Source organism: Chiloscyllium plagiosum, unplaced genomic scaffold (assembly GCF_037043375.1).
Source record: "Chiloscyllium plagiosum isolate Xiang-an unplaced genomic scaffold, Cpla_swu_hap1 HiC_scaffold_17, whole genome shotgun sequence".
Taxonomy (NCBI): Eukaryota; Metazoa; Chordata; class Chondrichthyes; order Orectolobiformes; family Hemiscylliidae; genus Chiloscyllium; species Chiloscyllium plagiosum.
This window is the reverse complement of record NW_028270155.1, coordinates 2,630,437-2,655,231: the sequence shown is the minus strand read 5'-3', so window position 1 is coordinate 2,655,231 and position 24,795 is coordinate 2,630,437. Positions and strand designations below refer to the sequence as shown.

General features: G+C 46.9%; 1 protein-coding gene and 1 long non-coding RNA gene across 2 annotated transcripts in view; one reads left to right on the top strand and one right to left on the bottom strand.

The window, feature by feature from the left end:
* Nucleotides 1-16,889, top strand: part of LOC122558187 (large neutral amino acids transporter small subunit 2-like) — a 352,569-nt gene extending 335,680 nt beyond the window's left edge. Inside the window, exons 6-11 of the mRNA XM_087995684.1 lie at nt 3,631-3,754; nt 9,924-10,027; nt 11,662-11,758; nt 12,356-12,505; nt 13,636-13,813; nt 16,651-16,889. Of these exons, the coding sequence (XP_087851810.1) occupies nt 3,631-3,754; nt 9,924-10,027; nt 11,662-11,758; nt 12,356-12,505; nt 13,636-13,813; nt 16,651-16,769 (772 nt within the window). The 3' untranslated portion in view covers nt 16,770-16,889. The remainder of the gene's footprint in view (nt 1-3,630; nt 3,755-9,923; nt 10,028-11,661; nt 11,759-12,355; nt 12,506-13,635; nt 13,814-16,650) is intronic.
* Nucleotides 16,890-18,432: 1,543 nt separating this feature from the next.
* Nucleotides 18,433-22,088, bottom strand: LOC148147273 (uncharacterized). The gene is made up of 2 exons (XR_015759909.1): nt 21,780-22,088; nt 18,433-19,076 (listed from the first exon to the last, which is right to left on the bottom strand). It is a non-coding gene; the product is annotated as an uncharacterized LOC148147273 (long non-coding RNA).
* Between the last annotated feature and the right edge of the window lie 2,707 nt (nt 22,089-24,795).

The following is a 24,795-nucleotide window of genomic DNA, read 5'->3' as shown; positions in this document are numbered from 1 at the left end:
TACAGTGATAGTTTCACTTCTTTCATGTGTAAATCACAAAACCCTTTTTTTTAAAGTTGCATTCTCGGGTTAGCTGTTAACAATGGTGATAGCTAGACAATATGTTGAAGGTGTTAGCCCCCTGTGTTCTCTGTCTATGACCTGATGTTTAGATTGATTCTAATCTAAAAAGTGAGATAACAGAGTTTTACATAAATTCATACAGTTTTTGAGCTCAGAGTTCTACATGAATGTATGCAGTTTTTGAGCAAAGTGCAATGTAACTCTGCAAGTACAAATTCACCACACAAAATATATGTGTGCATGTGGGTCTTTGTCTGTGTGTGTGTGTGTCTGTCTGGGTTGGGGGTTGTGAGTGTGAGAAAGTTTGTGTGTGTGTGTGTGTAGTGAGTGCAGAGTGTCTTAAGTCTGTGAGGGGGTGCATGTGTGGGAGTCTGTGTGTCTATAAGGGTGTGTGTGTGGGTGTCTGTGTGCGTGTCTGTGTGTACCTGTGTCCATGTGTATGTGAGAGTGTGTGTGTGTGTAGGAATATCTGTGTGTGTGTGTGTAGTGCAATGGTGGTCACCTGTAATGTGACATGAACCCAAGGTCCCGGTTGAGGCCCTCCCTATGGGTATCGAACTTAGCTATCAGCCTCTGCTCAGCCACTTTCCTCTGCTGCCTGTCCCGAAGTCCACCTTGGAGGATGGTCACCCGAAGGTCTGAGGCTGAATGTCCTGGACTACTGAAGTGTTCCCCAACTGGGAGGGAACCCTCCTGTCTGTTGATTGTTGTGCGGTGCCCATTCATCCGTTGTCGTAGCCTTTGCTCGGTTTCCCCAATGTACCATGTCTCCGGGCATCCTCGCCTGCAACGTATAAGATAGACAATGTTAGCTGAGTCACATGAGTACCTGCCATGTACAAGGTGCTCATGTGACTCAGCCAACGTTGTCTATCTTATACGTTGCAGGCAGGGATGCCCGGAGGCTTGGTACATTGGGGAAACCGAGCAAAGGCTACGACAACGGATGAATGGGCACCGCACAACAATCAACAGACAGGAGGGTTCCCTCCCAGTTGGGGAACACTTCAGTGGTCCAGGACATTCAGCCTCAGACCTTCGGGTGACCATCCTCCAAGGTGGACTTCGGGACAGGCAGCAGAGGAAAGTGGCTGAGCAGAGGCTGATAGCTAAGTTCGATACCCATAGGGAGGGCCTCAACCGGGACCTTGGGTTCATGTCACATTACAGGTGACCACCATTGCACTACACACACACATAGACACTCCTACACACACACACACATACTCCTATACACTCATACACACGGACACACAAATACACAGTCGTGCACACAGACACCCGCACACATCCTTACAGACACACACACTCCCACATTCACACATGCACCCCCTCACAGACTTAAGACACTCTGCACTCACTACACACACACACACACACAAACTTTCTCACACTCACAACCCCCACCCCAGACAGACACACACACAGACAGACAAAGACCCACATGCACACATATATTTTGTGTGGTGAATTTGTACTTGCAGAGTTACATTGTACTTTGCTCAAAAACTGCATACATTCATGTAGAACTCTGAGCTCAAAAACTGTATGAATTTATGTAAAACTCTGTTATCTCACTTTTTAGATTAGAATCAATCTAAACATCAGGTCATAGACAGAGAACACAGGGGGCCAACACCTTCAACATATTGTCTAGCTATCACCATTGTTAACAGCTAACCCGAGAATGCAACTTTAAAAAAAAGGGTTTTGTGATTTACACATGAAAGAAGTGAAACTATCACTGTATTCTAAAAGATGAAAGGCTCAACAGACAATCAATTTTTCAATGTATAATTTCAGTTGCATCACACTGCAAATTTTTGCTATAAATTCTGTGTTACGATCGAGCCCTCCACAATCACCTGATGAAGGAGCAGCGCTCCGAAAGCTAGTGTGCTTCCAATTAAACCTGTTGGACTATAACCTGGTGTTGTGTGATTTTTAACTTTGTACACCCCAGTCCAACACCGGCATATCCAAATCAGTTATAGACCAGTGAGCCTTACTTCTGTTGTAGGAAAGGTTTTGGAAAGGATTATAAGAGGTAAAGACTTACAATCATCTAACAAGCAACAATTTGATTTCAGACAGTCAACATGGTTTCGTCAAGGGCAGGTCGTGTCTCACAAACCTCATTGAGTTCTTTGAGAAGGTGACCAAGCATGTAGATGAGGCTAGGGCAGTTGACGTGGTGTACATGAACTTCAGTAAAGCCTTTGATAAGGTTCCACATGGTAGGCTGGTTGGAGAAAATGCAGCAACATGGAATTGAGGGTGATTTAGCAGTCTGGATTAGAAACTGGCTTTCTGGAAGAAGGCAGCGAGTGGTGGTTGATGGAAAATATTCAGCCTGGAGTCCGGTTACTAGTGGTGTGCCACAAGGATCTGTTTTGGGACCACTGCTGTTGTCATTTTTATAAATGACTTAGACGCAGGCATAGGTGGATGAATTAGTAAATTTGCAGACGAAACTAAAGTCGGTGGAGTAGTGGACAGTGTGGAAAAATGTTATAGGTTGCAGGGGGACTAGAATAAACTGCAGAATTGGGCTGAGAGGTGGCAAATGGAGTTCAATGCAACTAAATGTAAGGTGATGCACTTTGGGAAGAATAACAGGAAGGCAGAGTACTGGGTCAATGGAAAGATTCTTGGTAGTGTGGATGTGCAGAGGGATCTTGGAGTCAAGGTGCATAGATCCCTGAAAGTTGCCACCCAGGTGGATAGTGCTGTTAAAAAGACATACAGTGTGTTAGGTTTCATTGGTAGAGGGATTGAGTTCCGGAACCGCAATATCATGCTGCAGTTATGCAAAACAAGTCCCCTGGTCCGGATGGGAATATTGTGTACAGTTCTGGTCGCCCCATTACAGGAAGGATGTGGAAGCATTGAAAAAGGTGTAGAGGAGATTTATCAGGATGTCGCCTGGTCTGGAGGGAAGGTTTTATGAGGAAAGGCTGAGAGACTTGGGTCTGTTCTCACTGGAAAGAAGAAGGCTAAGAGGGGATTTGATAGAGACATACAAGATGATCAGAGGATTAGATAGGGAATACAGTGAAAGTCTTTATCCTAGGATGATGACATCAGATTGTACAAGGGGCATAACTACAAATTGAGGGGTGATAGATTTAAGACAGATGTCAGAGGCAGGTTCTTTACGCAGAGAGTGGTAAGGGCGTGGAATGCCCTACCTGCCAATGTAGTTAACGCAGTCACATTAGGGAGATTTAAACAATCATTAGATAAGCACATGGATGATGATGGGATAGTGTAGGGGGACGAGCTGAGAATAGTTCACAGGTCGGTGCAATATCGAGGGCCGAAGGGCCTGTTCAGTGCTGGATTTTTCGATGTTCTCACCCGCTCACTGAGACTGTCCGAAACCTGCTGAAGCCACATTCTGGATTCCTGATGTTCCAGATGTTGTGATCCTGAACTGGGTTCCTGATGTTCCAGATGTTGTAATCCTGAACTGGGTTCCTGATGTTCCAGATGTTGTAATCCTGAACTGGGTTCCTGATGTTCCAGATGTTGTAATCCTGAACTGTTTTCCATTCTTCTTTTTAGGAATATTCCTCGGGCCATCTTCATCTCCATCCCCCTGGTGACCTTTGTGTATGTGTTCTCCAATGTGGCGTATGTCACAGCGATGAGCCCCCAGGAGTTGCTGCACTCTGGAGCTGTCGCTGTGGTAAGTGGAGCCAACTATTTGAGTTTTCTGGGGATTTCCCACAAGGTTACCAAGTGAGGACAGAGCAAGGATTTCCCTCTTGATCGTGAGGAGCTCCTCAAGTTCCATTTATTATCAGAAGGATTGGTGATTTCAGGTCTACCCACACCCTGCAGCCAATCAGAGAGCACCTTGCAAAGGAAATTTATTACCCTTCCCTGATTTGTTAACTGTTGGACCAGTTAGAGGCCGCACAATGTCAGCCACATTGCTGTGGGTCTGTGCTCACATGTGGGCCAGACCAGGTCAGGAAATACATTGCCTTCCCGAAAGGGCATTTTGACCCAGAGGGATATCAGGCAATTAGTCACTGAATAATCACTGTTACTGAAAGACTAGCTTTCAATACCATATTTATCCATTGAATCGAAATGGCCTCAGCTGCTGTGCTTGGATTTGAACTCATGTCCTGGATTCCTGGCGCCAGTTAAATTTCCACCATCACCCTGCACCTTTCTAAATCTCTGGTTAGGTCCCAGTTGGAACATTGCACCCAGTTGAGATTCCTGGACTTTAGGAAGGCTGTGAATCTCCTTGAGATGGTGCAGAGGAGATTTATCAGAATGGATCCAGGGCTGAGGGGTTTTAGTGAGAGGGTTTGTTTAGAGAAGCTGGGGTTACTCTCCCTGGAACACAGGAGGTTGGAGGGAGATCGGATAGCGGTGTACAAGAGAATGAGAGGTTTGGATAGGGGAGACAAAAAGATGCTATTCCCACTGGGTAATGACACAAGGACTGGATTTAAGGAATTGGATGAGTGTGTGAGGAAGAAAATTTCCAAACACTGCTAACAAGACAGGTGAAGTCAGAGCTTTCAGTGTTGTTCATTAGCATTGAAACACAAAGAAACAAAACATCAGGAAAGGAGCACCATTGTAGCTGCCTGACTTGCAGCTAGAACTCTCTGATCCTCAGCACGGCTTCTTAACACGGAAAGTAGTGAATTTTTAAGTTCCTCTGAGAGAATTATCTCACTGACAGCTTCATGTGTGCAATCAGCTTCTTATCCACCTCTCAAAATTACTTTGTTTAACTTTGTTCTGACTTTAATGTACGTTTACTTGGCTGTTTCCTTAAATTCTGGAAACGTTATGTATACGCCCTAGTCACTGACTGATATACAGGCAGTATAGATTTCTTCGCTATGTCATAATCCCAAGAAATCTCCTCAGACGGTGCAGCATAAATATCCTGTGCTTTACCTGTCAACTTGCTCTACAACAGCAATGTCCACTCCTCATTTGCCACATTCATTTGCCAAACAATTTTCTCAAATGACATGAAGAATGTCTCCACATCCTTTGCTCCAATTTCGGTAGAGCCTGTACAAGCTGAAAGGTCCTCTGGCTGGGTTGGAAATGACAACTCACCTTCTACTGCATCAGCATTTCACATCTCCTGTTTCAATTCCATCATTTAAGCTTAAACTCAGCTTCCCTCACTTCAGTCCTCCCTTGTTTTCCTGATTCTAATTTTCTCATTTCCATTTTTTCTGTTTCTATTCCTCTTGAACTTTGTCTGCTCTTTCCTTCTCTATTTCTTCCCTTTGGTGTTCCATTGCTCAAGTTCAAGAACTTTAATATCAATTAAATATCACCTGACCTTAAAGTTTCACTCTCTAAAGTGCTTGACTACTTTTGGATTTCTTTTAAACACAAATGTCACTTTAATACCTCAATTATCTCTATCTTTCTGGCTATACTAACCAAGTTAATCCATCTGGTTTTAAAAGACCATTGAAGATGATCAGGGACAACTTTGCCACCTGCAGGAAATGCTTTGCTAGTTCCAGTAGCATGTCTGAACCTGCTGTTCCCTTCACCTGACGTTTACCAAAACCCCAGCCAAATTCTTGTTGCCTCTGTTTCAAATCCTACCGTGGAGAGCTCCAAACTTTGTGACATATCACTGTGCTAGTGCCCTGGTAATCAAGTTTCACTATTCCTGGAGTTGTCACAAACATACATGATACCATCATGGACACAAATTACATGTGCTAAAATGCTGAAGTTATTTATTAAGAATTAACAAGAGTGAAGTGTGGCCCTGAAAGTGGTCGTACTGGTGCATTTTAGTCTATACAAAGTTAATGATTTTTAAATTTCCCAATTTACCTAATTTTCAGATCCAACATGACAGAAAGCAGAGACCAAGTTTCTGTACTGAATAAGAATCATTATTTTTTCGATAGTAGGGGTAGCACGGTGGCTCAGTTGTGAGCACTGATGCCTCACAGTGCCAGAGACCCAGGTTCGATCCCACCCTGGGGCAACTATCTGTGGAACATAGAACAATACAGCGCAGTACGGGCCCTTCGACCCTCGATGTTGTGCCGACCTTCTATCCTACTCTAAGATCAGACTCATTACACTAACTTCCATGCGCTATCCAAGAGTCACTTAAATATCTCTGACTCTACTACCACCGCTGGCAGTGCATTCCAGGCGCCCACCACCCTCTGTGTAAAGAACCCACCTCTGACATCTCGCCTAAACCTTCCTCTAATCACCTTAAAAATTATGCTCCCTCATGATAGACATTTCTGCCCTGGGAAAAAGTCTCTGACTATTCACTGCATCTATGCCTCATCATCTTGTACACCTCTATCAAGTCACCTCTCATCCTTTTTTGTTCCAGTGAGAAAGCCCTAGCTCCCTCAAGTTTGCTTCATAAGACATGCCCTCCAGTCCAGGCAACATCCTGGTAAATCTCCTCTGCACCCTCTCTAAAGATTCCACATCCTTCCTATCATGAGGCGACAGAACTGGACACAATATTCCAATATTCCAAGGTCTAACCAGGGCTCTATAGATCTGCAGCATAACCTTGTGGCTCTTAAACTCAATTCCCCTGCTAATGAAAGCCAACACACCATATGCCTCCTTAACAACCCTATCAACCCGGGTGGCAACTTTGAGGGATCTATGGACATGGACCCCAAGATCCCTCTGTTCCTCCACACTGCCAGGAATCCTGCCTTTATCCTGTATTCTGCATTCAAATATAACCTTCCAAAATGAATCACTTCACACTTTTCCAGGTTAAACTCCATCTGCCACTTCTCAGTCCAGCTCTGCACCCTGTCAATATCCAGTTGCAACGTACAACAGCCCTCCACACTATGCACAACTCCACCAACCTTCGTGTCATCGGCAAACTCACTAACCCACCCTCCCACTTCCTCATCCAAGTCATTTATAAAAGTCACAAAGAGCAGAGGTCCCAGAACAGAGCCCTGAGGAACAGCACTAGTCACCGAGCTCCAGGCTGAATACTTTGTATCTACCACCACCCTCTGTCTTCTATGAGCCAGCCAATTCTGTATGCATATTCTCCCCGTGTCTGTGTGCGTTTCCTCCCACAATCCAAAGATCTGCAGGTTAGGTGGATTGGCCATGGAAAATGCGGTGTTTCAGTGATAGTTTAGTGGGGTAGGTCTGGGATAGCACAGACTTGATGGGCCAAATAGTCTGTTTCCACTCTGTAGGGATTCTATGATTCTATGAGTAATTAGATTCTAGCTAAAGGTAAACAGTTATAACCCATCAGCATAGAACACTACAAATCAAATTGTAACTCCTTTATAGACTCTCCCTTACACACACTCAGATAAACATAGACAGGGTTAAAAAAACACTGACAGGCAGTACATGAGAAATCACTTCAGGAAACTTTGTTCTCAACAGCCGCTGAGCTGGTTATTATTGATTGTTCTTTTTTTTTATTTTTCTGAATACTTTCACTGGTTTGTAGGAGGCACAGGGTGGCTCACTCACAGAAGGTTTCTGATTTATCAATTAAAAGCCACAGCTTGCAGCAGCAGCTGAAAGAGGGATTAACTGGGTTTCCTCAGATTTAAAGTGGCATTTGCTACAAAGAGAGAGGCAGTTCCTGTGCTGGTGGAGATCTTGTTCCTGTACCCAAGCTATCAGATACGTGAGAACCAATCAAATGGTTGTCGGCAGGCAGAACGCCTTGCCATTAATAACTAGTCACTATTCCACAGACCAATCAACGTCTTGTGCCAACCAAAGCTCCATCTATACAGCCTCGGGCTCCAATCCATCTGCCAGGGAGATTTCAAAGCCTTTGGCTTTGATCTTTGTGTTGTCATTGTCTACAGGAATAGTACCAGGGGACTGGAGGATAGCAAATGTTCCCTTGCTCAAGGAGAGTAGAGACAACCCTGGTAATTATAGACCTGTGAGCCTTAATTCGGTTGTGGATAAAGTTTTGGAAAGGGTTGTAAGTGAGAGGATTTATAATCATTTAGAGAGGAATAAGTTGATTAGGGATAGTCAGCACGGTTTTGTGAAGGTTAGATCGTGCCTCACAAACCTTATTGAGTTCTTTGAGATGGTGACCAAACAGGTGGATGAGGGTAAGTGGTTGATGTAATGTAGATAGATTTCAGCAAGGCGTTTGATAAGGTTCCCCATGGTAGGCTATTGCACAAAATATGGAGGAATGGGATTGAGGGTGATTTAGCAGTTTGGATCAGAAATTGCCTAGCTGAAAGAAGACAGAGGGTGGTGGTTGATGGGAAATGTTCATCCTGGAGTTCAGTTACTAGTGGTGTACCACAAGGATTGGTTTTGGGGTCACTGCTGTTTGTCATTTTTATAAATGACCTGAATGAGGGCGTAGAAGGATGGGTTAGTAAATTTGCAGATGACAGTAAGGTTGGTGGAGTTGTGGGTAGTGATGAAGGTTATTGTAAGTTACAGAGGGACATAGATAAGATGCAGAGATGGGCTGAGAGGTGACAAATGGAGTTTAATGCAGAAAAGTATGAGGTGATTCACTTTCACAGGAATGCAGAGTACTGGGCTAATGGTAAAATTCTTGGTAGTGTAGATGAGCAGAGAGATCTTGGTGTCTGAGTACATAAATCCTTGAAAGTTGCCAACCAGGCTGATAGGGTTGTTAATAAGGCATATGGTGTGTTAGGAGAAAGTGAGGACTGCAGATGCTGGAGATCAGAGCTGAAAATGTATTGCTGGAAAAGCGCAGCAGGTCAGGCAGCATCCAAGGAGCAGGAGAATCGACGTTTCGGGCCTGAGCCCTTCTTCAGGAAGGGTGTTAGCCTTTATTGGTAGAGGGATTGAGTTTCAGAGCCATGAGATCACGCTGCAGCTGTATAAAGCTCTGGTGCGGTCACATTTGGCGTGTTGCATACAGTTCTGGTCACCTCGTTATAGGAAGGATGTGGAAGCTCTGGAAAGGGTTATAAGGAGACTTACTAGGACGCTGCCTGGTATGGAGGGAAGGTCTTACAAGGAAACGCTGAGGGACTTGAGGCTGTTTTCATTAGAGAGAAGAAAGTTGAGAGGCGACTTAATTGAGACATATACAATAGGTTGGACAGTGAGAGCCTTTTAACCTCGGATAGTGATGACTAGCATGTGGAGAGAAAGCTTTAAATTGAGGAGTGATAGATATAGGACAGATGTCAGAGGTAGTTTCTTTACTCAGAGAGTAGTAGGGCTGGGGAAGGCACTGCCTGCAACAGGAGTAGACTCACCGGCTTTAATGGCATTTAAATGGTCATTGGATGGGCATATAGACGAGAATGGAATAGTGTGGGTTAGATGGGCTTCAGATTGGTTTCACAGGTCAGTGCAACATCGAGAGCTGAATGCTGGAATGTTTTTTTTTAGATTAGATTACTTACAGTGTGGAAACAGGCCCTTCGGCCCAACAAGTGCACACCGACCCTCCAACGCACAACCCACCTAGACCCATTCCCCTACATTTACCCCTTCACCTAACTCTACAGTGGGAGGAAACTAGAGCACCCGGAGGAAACCCACGCAGAACGTGCAAACTCCACACAGTCAGTTGCCTGAGGTGGGAATTGAACCAAGGTCTCTAGTGCTGTGAGGCAGCAGTGCTAACCACTGTGCCGCCCACTATGTTCTATGTGCAACCTAAGCTTCGATGCTTATACAAACAGTCCTTGGCACAATGCTTGCCAAGAGGGTCAGGGACCTTCTTTACAAAGTGTGCAGCAATAGTTTTCTTTCTCAATGGTTACATTTCAACAAACTATTCAATTGGTTGTGATACATTCTGGGACATCCCTGGGGCTGTGAAAGTTGCTATATAAACCTTCTTTTTGTTCTGCCAGACCTTTGGTGAGAAACTGTTGGGATCGATGCCGTGGATCATGCCATTCTCTGTTGCTCTGTCAACGTTTGGAGGGATCAACGGATACCTATTCACCTCCTCCAGGTCTCTCCAGTCCGGACCCGGTGCTGGCTCCTGGGTTCCCAAGCCCAGGCCTGTTCTGAAGCGGAGTTTCTGGCTGGTTACTGGGATGAGGGTGCTGAGGGGGAATGGTGCTGTGGGTTACTGAGGAGTCTGTGCCGCTGAGCTTTCACATCCTGACAAAGACAATCCATTTGATGGGCAAAATACAAACTTCTCATCATCCAATTCAGTGACAGTGGCTGGTTGAACACTGGGCAGTATGAGAATAGACCAATGGCAGGAGAATAGGAACAAGGTGGTCAGGTGACATGATCTCCTGGATTACATCCAACTTGGCCAGCTCAATGGCAGCTCAGAACAGGGTTACCATGTATACTCGCCCCTCCACAGTCACTACCTCCACCTTCCTACACAGAGCAAAGAGGAGCAGGAATAAGGCATTTGGCTCATAGAGTCTGCTCCACCATTTTATTTTGTTAATTCACAGGAGCTGGGCATCAATAATCAGGCCAGCATTTATTGTCCATCCCCTTACAGTTAAGAGCCAACCCCATTTGATGTGGCTGTGGAACCACACATCAGCCATACCAGGTAGTGGGGGCAGTTTCCTTCCCTAAAGGAGATCAGTGAACCAGGTGGGCTTTTCCTAATACTCGGCAATGGATTCATGGTCATCATTCGACTCTTAATTCTAGATATTTATTGAATTGAAGCCAGGTTCCCTGAACATTAGCAAGTTGCTGGGTTCATAGCTTAGAGATAATACCCCTAGGCCATCACTTCTCCTCTCAGTACAATCCAGGCTGATCTGAACCTTCAGTTCCACTTTCCCATTCCCACAGCCTTAAAGATATTCAGTGATGCAGCATCCACAACTGCCTGGGACAGAGCATTCCAAACATTCACGCTGCTCTGAGGGAAGACAGCTCTCCTCCTTAATGATCAGCCCAATATCTGGGACCTCCTGGATACACTGAGCCACTCAGTCCTGACCTTTAAACCCTGTCAGAACCTTGCAGGTCTCAATGAGATCACTCCTCCCTCTTCTACAGACCAGAAGCTTCACCATCTCCCCTCCAATCATCCCTTCAATATGGAAACTGCACACAGTATTCCAGGTGTGCTCTCTCCATCATCCTGTATAAGCGTTGCCCGACTTCCTTATTCTTGTACTTAGCCTTGAATCCTAACTTGCTGCTTTTTATATACAATTATCAATATTTCAGAATTCAGGTAGTTATAGTGAAGTGCTTATGCTTGAAACATTGACTCTCCTGCTCTTTGGATGCTTTTCCAGCACCACACTTTTTGACTTAAAGTGGTGGTGCATTTGGAAGGTGCTGTCTGAGGATCTTTGATGAATTTCTGCAGTGCATCTTGTAGATAACACACACCACTGCTATTGAGTGTGGAGGGAGTGGATGCCTGTGGATGTGGTGCCAATCAAGCAGGCTACTTTATATCTTTCATAAGCGTCTTGGGAGTGTTCGATGGGAACAGTGTAGAGGATACTTTTGTGTGTATTTAACCCTGTACAATTCCTTTCCTGGGAGTGTTTGATAGGGGACAGTGTAGAGGGAGCTTTACTCTGTATCTAACCCTGTACTATTCCTGTCCTGATACAGGCTGTGTTTCACTGGGGTTTTGTTTTTCAGACTGTGTTACGCAGGAGCCCGTGAGGGTCACTTACCAAGCCTGCTGGCAATGATTCACATGAAACGCTGCACTCCCATCCCAGCTCTTCTCTGCTCCGTAAGGATCATGTTCCTCAGCAACAGGCAAATCTAAACCTCCAACTGTACCCAAACCCTGTCAGACTCAAGCTGACAAACACAATAACCCACAGCACCCTCAGATCACAAGCAAACTTTCAGGTGTGGGTCAGTACGTCGTGCTGTTTGCTCAGAGTCAAGGATTGCGATCGAAAGACTGACACAAGCTGATAATTCAGGCAAATACACTAACACTGACACAGCACCGCACTGTCAGAGGGTCAGTGCTGAGGGAGTGCCGCACTGTTGGAGGGTCAGTACTGAAGGAGGGCTGCACTGTTGGAGCACTGCAATGTAGGAGGGTCAGTGCTGAGGCAGTGCCGCAGTGTAGGAGGCTCAGTGCTGGGGGAGCGCCACACTGTAGGAGGGTCAATACTAAGGGAGCATGGCACTGTCAGAGGGTCAGTGTTATGGGATTGCTGCGCTGTCGAAGGGTGAGTACTGAGGGAGTGTTGCGCTGTCGGAGGGTGAGTACTGAGGGAGTGCCGCACTGTTGGAGGGTCAGTGCTAAAGGACTGGGTCTATAGTGTATAGTCTGTCTCTGGTGTTCACATTGTTTCTCTGATTAACCCTATAGTGTGCCACTTCCTTGTTGATGCTGATCATTGCGGATATTTATACTCTCATCAATTACGTGGTGTTCATTAACTATTTGTGTTATGGGGTTACTGTGACTGCACTCCTCATCCTTCGCTGGAGAAAGCCCAACATTTCTCGACCCATTAAGGTAGGTGAGGGACATGTGCTCTGGTATTTTCTACTTCACACCTCTTGATTCTCATTCATTTTTCTTTCTCTCTCATCGTTCTGTCCCCCACCCTGTCTCTCTCTGTCATCTCCCAGTATCGCACTGGATCAGAATTGTGTCTCCTGCCTCAGTGACAGTTTCTAACATATTCTTTTCCAACACACTAAACCTGCCAACCTACCTGTTCAGCCCAGCTCCAGCCACAGCACAACTGAGACCATTCAGCCCATCCTGTGTAAGTTGCCCAGGGGCTAACTGATCAAAGAGGAAAATCTGAGTGAAGACAATTCTCCATGAAAGTTTGGATCTACTGCTGGTGTTGGCTCCGTGCCTCACTGTGTAGCTAACACTCACAAACACATAAACTAAAGAGCAGGAGTAGGCCCACATGCTGCACCCATTCAATACGATCACAACTGATCTGATAACTGCATATTCCTATCCTGTGCTGACATTCAACCTGATTCACACACCAGGACACCTAGATCCCTCTACATACCAGAAATCCACAATTGCTCCCCATAGTCCTGTATCAAATTCCAAACTTAATCCCACTGCCCTATTCTTTCCCCCAGCCCAGCATCAAATCCTGAACTAATCCCACTGCCCTGTTCCTTCTCATAGCTCTGTATCAATCCCCAAACTAATCCCATACACTTAAGCTTGTCCAACATGTTCCGATCCTGTATTTGAACTCTTTCAGTTTTGTTCACCCACAGAGCTACAGTCACCCTGCAGTGTAGCAACATCTGGAGTTTAACACTGTAAACATGGACCTAACCCTCTCCATCTGTTACCTCCTCCAGCCTCACCAATTCCTGAATTCTCTGAACTTGTCTAATTCTTGAACATGCCCAGTCTCTACTGTCCCACCCCAAAGTGTGTGAGGTTCTGAGCTCTGCAGTTCCTTCCTAGTTCCTCATCCTTTCCCTTAAAACCCATAGTATCTCCTTTCCAGGTCCTGCCCTAACACCTCCTGATATGGCTCAATACCAAAGTGTATCTTGGGCCAGCGCTGTGTAAACATATTATCGCCTGATTCCACGAAGCTCTCTCGCTCTGTTAAGCTGTAGTGGCCCGGATTTCAGTCTGTGTTCTTCTTGCTGTAGGTAAACCTTCTGTTCCCAGTTGCTTACCTGCTGTTTTGGGCCTTCCTGTTGGTCTTCAGTTTCTACTCTGAGCCTGTGGTGTGTGGCACTGCCCTCATCATCATATTGACCGGCGTTCCCGTTTATCTGCTTGGAATCCAATGGAGCAAGAAGCCAAAGTATTTCAATGATGTGATTGGTGAGACTGGAACAGGAAATTATGTGAACTGGAATCTTAGTCAATTTGTAGATGTTGGTAAAACTGAAGAGTGTGAGAAATTATGGTATATGTTATCAGTGGCAGAAAGGCTTTAAATCAGCTTGGGTGAGAATACTTCATGTTAAGTAAAAAGCATTTCCCAGGTGCAGGGATCAGTCTGGCTTTAGTTCACACCCGGACTACAACAGCACAGAGGTCCTAGCACTGATCCTTGATGTGACCTCACTCACTACATCCACAAACATGTAAATGACCTTTTTGTTCATATTAGAACATAGAACAATACAGCGCAGAACAGGCCCTTCGGCCCTCGATATTGCGCCGACCTGTGGACTTTTCTCAGCTCGTCCCCCTAAACTATCCCAAAATCATCCATGTGCTTATCTAAGGATTTGTTTAAATCTCCCTAATGTGGCTGAGTTAACTACATTGGCAGGTAGGACATTCCACGCCCTTACCACTCTCTGAGTAAAGAACCTGCCTCTGACATCTGTCTTAAATCTATCACCTCTCAATTTGTAGTTATGCCTCCTCATACACGCTGACGTCAGCATCCTAGGAAAAAGACTCTCACTGTCCACCATATCTAATCCTCTGATCATCTTTTATGTCTCTATCAAATCCCCACTTAGCCTTCTTCTTTTCAATGAGAACAGACCCAAGTCTCTCAGCCTTTCCTCATAAGACCTTCCCTCCAGACCAGGCAACATCCTGGTATATATCTCCTCTGCACCTTTTCCCAATGCTTCCACATCCTTCCTGTAATGGGGAGACCAGAACTGTACACAATATTCCAAGTGTGGCTGCACCAGTGTTTTGTATAGTTGCAGCATGATATTGCTGTTCCGGAACTCAATCCCTCACAGCACTATCCACCTGGACTCCAAGGTCCCTCTGCACATCCACACTACCAAGAATCTTTCCATTGACCCAGTACTCTGCCTTCCTGTTATACCTCACATTTAGCTGCATCGAACTCCATTTGCCACCTCTCAGCCCAATTCTGCAGTTTATTCAAGTCCCCCTGCAACCTGTAACATTCTTCCACACTGTCCACTTCTCCACCGATTTTAGTGTCATCTGCAAATTTACTAATCCATCCACCTATGCCTGCGTCTAAGTCATTTATAAAAATGACAAACAGCAGTGGTCCCAAAACAGATCCTTGTGGAACACCACTAGTAACTGAACTCCAGGCTGAATATTTTCCATCAACCACCACTCACTGCCTTCTTCCAGAAAGCCAGTTTCTAATCCAGACTGCTAAATCACCCTCAATTCCATGCATCTGCGTTTTCAAAGGCTTTACTGAAGTCCAAGTATACCACGTCAACTGCCCTACCCTATTCTCCATTCTCTTTTTATAATCAATCCTTAATCAGTTTGAAACTATGACCAGGTTTGTATAGTATGACCAGCCCTGAATACAATGGCAGTGGAGTAATGGTAATGTCACTGGGCTGGTAACCCAGAGGTGTAGACTAAGGCCCCCACCGTGGAAATTGAAAATCAATAAAATTCTCAAAATAAAAGCTTTTCTAATGGCAGCCAACTGGTTCACTAATGTCCTTTTAGGGAAGGCATCTGCCTTCTGGGCAATAATGACTAGTTTAACCAGAGACACCCATGTCCCATGAATGAACTTGAAACAGGTGCAATAAAAACTGTGAATGATAGCAGAACTGAGGGGCTCTACCTGTCAGGAATGATTTTTCCTCCTTTCAATTCAACATATAGGCTCTTTTCTTCTGGAAATGAGAGATGATTTCATAAATGTCTTTATGATGATGAAGAGTTTTGTGATGTAGACGTAGATAGGATGTTTCCACTTGCAACCAGTACTAGAACCATAAATATATAAATGTGCAATAGTCAGTAATATTTCCAATCAGGAATTCAAGAGAAACACAGAGAGAACAGGGAGTTGTTGAGGGGATAAGTACACATTGTATTTAGGGGGAAGCTGCTAAATAGGTGAGAGAAAGGAATTTAAGGATCCACTGATAGGAAGGGCTGAATTTAATTGAAATTTTGAGACTGAGATTGATAGATTCCTCCTTTTCATGTCTTTATTGCAGATTTCCAGCATCCACGGTGTTTTTCTCTTCTTTTTGACTGATTTTTATAGAATAAGGGAAATGGAGCTAAGGCAAGTCAGGAAGGTGCATAGCTACTACAATCTAATTCAATGAGGGAAAAAGGCTTGTGGAACTGAGAGATTTCCTGTTGCCCCTTGTATTAGTGAGTGAAGAAGTGCTTTGGTTTCATTCCTGAATAACCTGGTTGGAATGGGAAGGTAGCGCTGCCGTTCCCCAGCCCATTGTACTGCATTAGTCCCCATCAGATAATCTGGATTCCCTACCCACCCAAACCAAATCCTTCATTTGGGGAATGGGGAAATAATGGAAGATTTCTACAAAAGCTGTGGTCCAACTCAATCTGATATTTGACCCATGCTGATGAGAAATGGTCAGCCTCCCAGTTCTTCCTGAGTCCACCCATGACCTTGAACACAGTTAACTTTTATTCTGAGGAGTTGTGCTATAACTAAGCAGGATTTTGTATAGACCATGCCTGGAAAACTCTGTGCAGTTTCAGTCCTCAAAGTTTGGTCTTTGAGGAGTGCTGTACAGGTTGCTCCACCGCTTCCAGAGATAGTGAGGGCTATCCTTTAACGAGAGGTAGAATTTAGAAAACCTCCGAGATGTGTAGAAGTCTCATGGCGGATACGGAGAGGTAGTTTCTCTGGGCAGGAGAATATGGAACTGTTCCTGTTTACTATACAGCCACCCAGCTGATGTCCTCTTCTCTTTCAGAATCTGTTACGCATTATGGACAGAAATTCTGTTTTGTGGTTTTCCCACAAGAGGAGACTCCAGAAGAGAATGGCCAGCCTCCCACCTTGAACACAAACAGAAAATGCCGGAATGTGTAGCTCACCCTGAGCTTTGACTGTGCCTCCGAACCGTAACCAACCAGTTGTTCACCAAGCTGTGACCAACGAGGAGAGTGGGAAAGGTTTTGCCAAAAAAAACAAAAAGAAAAAAAAATGGCTGGCAAAGGGAGAAGTTCTGATATTTTCTGTTTTGGATAAAGTGATAGAGTTCAGTAGATCTTATGGAAAGTCTATCTAACCACCTGAAGAAAGCTGGAGCATCTGAGCCCACATGTAGCAGATCCGACAGACTGTGATTGAGATCGATACAATCTGCCCTCTGCCTGAGTGAAGGACCTGATCTGAGCTTCAATCACTGTTCACGTTATGGAGTAGCCAATTCAGTTCAAACTCAGCTACCTTTCCAGTGTCAGTAACCAGGAATATACAAACTTGGTGCACTGTTAATTAACTATGTTAATTGTCCATGTATCCCAGTCTCTACCCCCAACTTCCCCTGACCCTCTAAACACTCCAGTGCTCGTGGCTGTTTATTCTATATCATCTCCACCTCTGTGGTCTCTCATCGTGGGAGCTCTCACACTACTAGCCCTGACCCAAGTAATCCAGATTAGCCCCTGATCCAATAATCCAGATTAGCTCTGACCCAGTAATGCAGATAAACTCTGACTGAGTGATCCAGGTCTGTCCTCATCAAGTAATCTGCATTAGCTCTGACGAAGCGATCCGGATTATCCCTGATCCAATGATCTGGGCTATCCCTGACCCAGTGATCTGACTCATTCTGAGCCGGCGATCTGGATTATCCTTGACCCAGCAATCCAGATTATCCCTGACCCAGCAATCCAGACTATCCCTGACCTGGTGATCAGGACTCACTCTGAGCTGCTAATCTGAGCTTTTCCCTGACCCAGCGAACCAGATTCACTCTGAGCCAGTGATCCAGATTATCCCTGACCCAACGATCCAGACTCGCTCTGAGCCAGTGATTCAAATTAGCCCTGACCCAGCGATCCAAACACACTCTGAGCCAGCGATCCGGACTAACCCGCCCAGCATCCCAGACTCACTTTGAGCTGGCTACCCGGATTATCCTTGACCCAGCAAACCAGAGTCTGTTCACTGGGGGGGGGGAAACTATCTCTAACCCAGCAAACTGCACTCACTCTGAGCTAGTGATCCAGATTATCCAGCAAGGCTGCAGTGCCAGCCCTGTTCTGTATTTAGCCCAGAGGCTGCCAGCTGGTGTTGTTTTGCCACAAGTGGTGTTCCTGAATCCAGCTCTTCCCAGCATCACGTCGAGTGGAAATTTCTGCTTATGAGGAATTCCCAAAAAATACCGGATTGGAAGGGCAGGAAGAACAGGCTTCATGGTCATACTGGCACACTTCTGTCCTCAGTTCATGCCCTTATCCTTACACTATGCCCTGCTGATTGTGCTAAGGACTAGGAACAGGATCAGAATGAAATGCTGATACCCCAAACAACCAGAGACATCAGCTCCTTTCACCAGGGGGTGGGCAGTATTGACACTAATCATGAAGCAGGATGACTTTGAGGACAGCCTTTGATTTGACTCCTCAAAGTGCTTCCATTCTTGTTCTTGAAGTTTATTCCTTTCCTCATAACAATATGGATTTTTAAAATGAGTTTTAATGAACCTGTTACACTCAAGGCACACAATGTCTCCTTTTGTGAAAAGTTCCGGTAAAGTGGAAAAGTCCACATGTATTGAACAATTGAGAAATCGCGATTTTACAACCAAGGGTGAAACATAACTGCATTCTCCACAAGTGCCACTCACACAGCTAGCCCTTAGCCCTGCTCCGACACCAGTTAGGCTCAATAGGAGTCTCCACATCAAAACGACAGAAATATTTGTGGATTCAAGTATGATTTCAGTGATTGCAGCACAAGATCCAGCCTGACACGTGCAGTGTATTACACAGGGTATGCCATGCTGTCAGAGGGAGTGCCACACTTATACAGACACACAACTGCCTTCAGCAGTACTGCACCCCACTATTAAATAGAGTCATACTTACCCACCAGAACAGTACCCTAATTTTATATAGGAACACTCCTATCCTCACCAATACAATACCCAAGTCTTACACAGTGACAGACCAGTCTCCACCAGTACTGCACCCCAGTGTTATACAGTGACAGACCAGTCCCCACCAGTTCAGTACCCCAGTGTTATACAGGTACATATCTGTCCACACCAGTACTATACCCCAGTGTTATACGGCATCACACCTCTCCCCAACAGTACTGCCCCCCAGTCTTATACGGTGACAGACCAGTCCCAGCAGTACTGTACCCCAATGCTATACAGGGACAGACCTGTCCCCACCAGTACTGCACCCCAGTGCATACAGTGACAGACCTGTCCCCACCAGTACTGCACCCCAATGCTATACAGTGAAAGACCTGTCCGCACCAGTACTGCACTCAAGTATTATACGGTGACAGACCAGACCCCACCAGCAGTGCACCCATGTTATAATAACAGACCTGTCACCACCGTACTGTACCCCAATGCTATACAGGAACACACCTGTCACCACCAGTACTGTACCCCAATGCTATACAGGAACAGACCTGTCCCCACCAGTACTGTACCCCAGTGTTATACAGGGACAGACCTGTCCCCACCAGTACTGTACCCCAATGCTATACAGGAACACACCTGTCACCACTAGTACTGTACCCCAATGCTATACAGGAACACACCTGTCACCACTAGTACTGTACCCCAGTGCTATGCAGGAACATACCTGTCACCACCAGTACTGTACCCCAGTGCTATACAGGGACAGACCTGTCCCCACCAGTACTGTACCCCAATGCTATACAGGAACACACCTGTCACCACTAGTACTGTACCCCAATGCTATACAGGAACAGACCTGTCACCACCAGTACTGTACCCCAATGCTATACAGGGACAGACCTGTCCCCACCAGTACTGTACCCCAATGCTATACAGGAACACACCTGTCACCACTAGTACTGTACCCCAGTGCTATGCAGGAACATACCTGTCACCACCAGTACTGTACCCCAGTGCTATACAGGGACAGACCTGTCCCCACCAGTACTGTACCCCAATGCTATACAGGAACACACCTGTCACCACTAGTACTGTACCCCAATGCTATACAGGAACAGACCTGTCACCACCAGTACTGTACCCCAATGCTATACAGGGACAGACCTGTCCCCACCAGTACTGTACCCCAATGCTATACAGGAACACACCTGTCACCACTAGTACTGTACCCCAATGCTATACAGGGACAGACCTGTCCCCACCAGTACTGTACCCCAATGCTATACAGGAACAGACCTGTCACCACCAGTACTGTACCCCAGTGCTATGCAGGAACAGACCTGTCACCACTAGTACTGTACCCCAATGCTATACAGGGACAGACCTGTCACCACCAGTACTGTACCCCAATGCTATGCAGGAACAGACCTGTCTCCACCAGTACTGTACCCCAATGCTATACAGGGACAGACCTGTCACCACCAGTACTGTACCCCAATGCTATGCAGGAACAGACCTGTCCCCACCAGTACTGTACCCCAATGCTATACAGGGACAGACCTGTCACCACCAGTACTGTACCCCAATGCTATGCAGGAACAGACCTGTCCCCACCAGTACTGTACCCCAATGCTATGCAGGAACAGACCTGTTCCCACCAGTACTGTACCCCAATGCTATGCAGGAACACACCTGTCACCACTAGTACTGTACCCCAATGCTATGCAGGAACAGACCTGTCTCCACCAGTACTGTACCCCAATGCTATACAGGGACAGACCTGTCACCACCAGTACTGTACCCCAATGCTATGCAGGAACAGACCTGTCCCCACCAGTACTGTACCCCAATGCTATACAGGGACAGACCTGTCACCACCAGTACTGTACCCCAATGCTATGCAGGAACAGACCTGTCCCCACCAGTACTGTACCCCAATGCTATGCAGGAACAGACCTGTCCCCACCAGTACTGTACCCCAATGCTATGCAGGAACAGACCTGTCACCACCAGTACTGTACCCCAGTGCTATACAGGGACAGACCTGTCCCCACCAGTACTATATCCCAATGTTATATGGTGACAGACCTGTCCCCACCAGTACTGTACCCTACTGTCACACAGGTACAGACCTGTCCCCACCAGTACTGCACCCTAGTGTCACACAGGTACAGACCTGTCCCCAACAGTACTGTTCCCCAGTGTTATACAGCGACAGACCTGTCACCACCAGTACTGTTCCCCAGTGTTATACAGCGACAGACCTGTCACCACCAGTACTGTACCCCAGTGCTATACAGGGACAGACCTGTCACCACTAGTACTGTACCCCAGTGCTATACAGGAACAGACCTGTCACCACTAGTACTGTACCCCAGTGCTATACAGGGACAGACCTGTCACCACTAGTACTGTACCCCAATGCTATACAGGAACAGACCTGTCACCACTAGTACTGTACCCCAGTGCTATACAGGGACAGACCTGTCACCACCAGTACTATATCCCAATGTTATATGGTGATAGACCTGTCCCCACCAGTACTGTACCCTACTGTCACACAGGTACAGACCTGTCCTCACCAGTACTGTACCCCAGTGCTATACAGTGACAGACCTGTCCCCACCAGTACTGCACCCCAGTGTTATACGGTGACAGACCTGTCCCCACCAGTACTGTACCCTAGTGTCACACAGGGACAGACCTGTCCCAATGTTATACAAGGATACACCTGTCCCCACCAATACTGTACCCTACTGTCACACAGGTACAGACCTGTCCCCAACAGTACCGTTCCCCAGTGTTATACAGCGACAGACCAGTCCCCACCAGTACTGCACCCCAGTATTATACAGCGACAGACCTGTCCCCACCAGTACTGCACCCCAGTGTTATACAGTGACAGACCCGTCCCCACCAGTACTGTACCCCAGTGTTATACAGTGACAGACCTGTCCCCACCAGTACTGCACCCAGGTGTCACAGGAACAGACCGGTCCCCACCAGTACTGCACCCCAGTGTTATACAGTGACAGACCTGTCCCCGCCAGTACTGTACCCCAGTGTTATACAGTGACAGACCTGTCCCCGCCAGTACTGTACCCCAGTGTTATACAGTGACAGACCTGTCCCCGCCAGTACTGCACCCCAGTGTTATACAGTGACAGACCTGTTCCCACCAGTACTGTATCCCAATGCTATACAGGGACAGACCTGTCCCCACCAGTACTGCATCCCAGTGCTATACAGTGACAGACCTGTTCCCACCAGTACTGTATCCCAATGCTATACAGGGACAGACCTGTCCCCACCAGTACTGCATCCCAGTGCTATACAGGGACAGACCTGTCCCCACCAGTACTGTACCCCAATGCTATACAGGGACAGACCTGTCCCCACCAGTACTGTACCCCAATGCTATACAGGAACAGACCTGTCACCACTAGTACTGTACCCCAATGCTATGCAGGAACAGACCTGTCCCCACCAGTACTGTACCCCAATGCTATACAGGGACAGACCTGTCCCCACCAGTACTGTACCCCAATGCTATGCAGGAACAGACCTGTCACCACTAGTACTGTACCCCAATGCTATACAGGGACAGACCTGTCACCACCAGTACTGTACCCCAATGCTATGCAGGAACAGACCTGTCCCCACCAGTACTGTACCCCAATGCTATACAGGGACAGACCTGTCACCACCAGTACTGTACCCCAATGCTATACAGGGACAGACCTGTCCCCACCAGTACTATATCCCAATGTTATATGGTGACAGACCTGTCCCCACCAGTACTGTACCCTACTGTCACACAGGTACAGACCTGTCCCCACCAGTACTGCACCCTAGTGTCACACAGGTACAGACCTGTCCCCAACAGTACTGTTCCCCAGTGTTATACAGCGACAGACCTGTCACCACTAGTACTGTACCCCAGTGCTATACAGGGACAGACCTGTCACCACTAGTACTGTACCCCAGTGCTATACAGGAACAGACCTGTCACCACTAGTACTGTACCCCAGTGCTATACAGGGACAGACCTGTCACCACTAGTACTGTACCCCAATGCTATACAGGGACAGACCTGTCACCACCAGTACTATATCCCAATGTTATATGGTGATAGACCTGTCCCCACCAGTACTGTACCCTACTGTCACACAGGTACAGACCTGTTCCCACCAGTACTGTACCCCAATGCTATACAGGAACAGACCTGTCACCACTAGTACTGTACCCCAGTGCTATACAGGGACAGACCTGTCACCACCAGTACTATATCCCAATGTTATATGGTGATAGACCTGTCCCCACCAGTACTGTACCCTACTGTCACACAGGTACAGACCTGTCCTCACCAGTACTGTACCCCAGTGCTATACAGTGACAGACCTGTCCCCACCAGTACTGCACCCCAGTGTTATACGGTGACAGACCTGTCCCCACCAGTACTGTATCCTAGTGTCACACAGGGACAGACCTGTCCCAATGTTATACAAGGATACACCTGTCCCCACCAATACTGTACCCTACTGTCACACAGGTACAGACCTGTCCCCAACAGTACCGTTCCCCAGTGTTATACAGCGACAGACCAGTCCCCACCAGTACTGCACCCCAGTATTATACAGCGACAGACCTGTCCCTACCAGTACTGCACCCCAGTGTTATACAGTGACAGACCCGTCCCCACCAGTACTGTACCCCAGTGTTATACAGTGACAGACCTGTCCCCACCAGTACTGCACCCAGGTGTCACAGGAACAGACCGGTCCCCACCAGTACTGCACCCCAGTGTTATACAGTGACAGACCTGTCCCCGCCAGTACTGCACCCCAGTGTTATACAGTGACAGACCTGTTCCCACCAGTACTGTATCCCAATGCTATACAGGGACAGACCTGTCCCCACCAGTACTGCATCCCAGTGCTATACAGGGACAGACCTGTCCCCACCAGTACTATATCCCAATGTTATATGGTGACAGACCTGTCCCCACCAGTACTGTACCCTACTGCCACACAGGTACAGACCTGTCCTCACCAGTACTGTACCCCAGTGCTATACAGTGACAGACCTGTCCCCACCAGTACTGCACCCCAGTGTTATACGGTGATAGACCTGTCCCCACCAGTACTGTATCCTAGTGTCACACAGGTACAGACCTGTCCCAATGTTATACAAGGATACACCTGTCACCACCAATACTGTACCCTACTGTCACACAGGTACAGACCTGTCCCCAACAGTACCGTTCCCCAGTGTTATACAGCGACAGACCAGTCCCCACCAGTACTGCACCCCAGTATTATACAGCGACAGACCTGTCCCCACCAGTACTGCACCCCAGTGTTATACAGTGACAGACCCGTCCCCACCAGTACTGCATCCCAGTGCTATACAGGTACATATCAGTCCCCACCAGTACTGCACCCCAGTGTTATACAGTGACAGACCTGTCCCCACCAGAACTGTACCCCAGTGTCATACAGTGACAGACCTTCCCCATTAGTACTGCACCCTAGTGTTATACAGTGACAGACCTGTCCCCGCCAGTACTGCACCCCAGTGTTATACAGTGACAGACCTGTCCCCGCCAGTACTGCACCCCAGTGTTATACAGTGACAGACCTGTCCCTACCAGTACTGTACCCCAATGCTATACAGGGACAGATCTGTCCCCACTAGTACTGCACCCAGGTGTCACAGGAACAGATCGGTCCACACCAGTACTGCACCCCAGTGTTATACAGTGACAGACCTGTCCCCGCCAGTACTGCACCCCAGTGTTATACAGTGACAGACCTGTCCCCACCAGTACTGTACCCCAGTGTTATACAGTGACAGACCTGTCCCCACGAGTACTGCACCCCAGGTGTTATACAATGACAGACCAGTCCCCACCAGTACTGCACCCAGGTGTCACAGGAACAGACCTGTCCCCACCAGTACTGTACCCCAGTGTTATACAGTGACAGACCTGTCCCCACCAGTACTGTA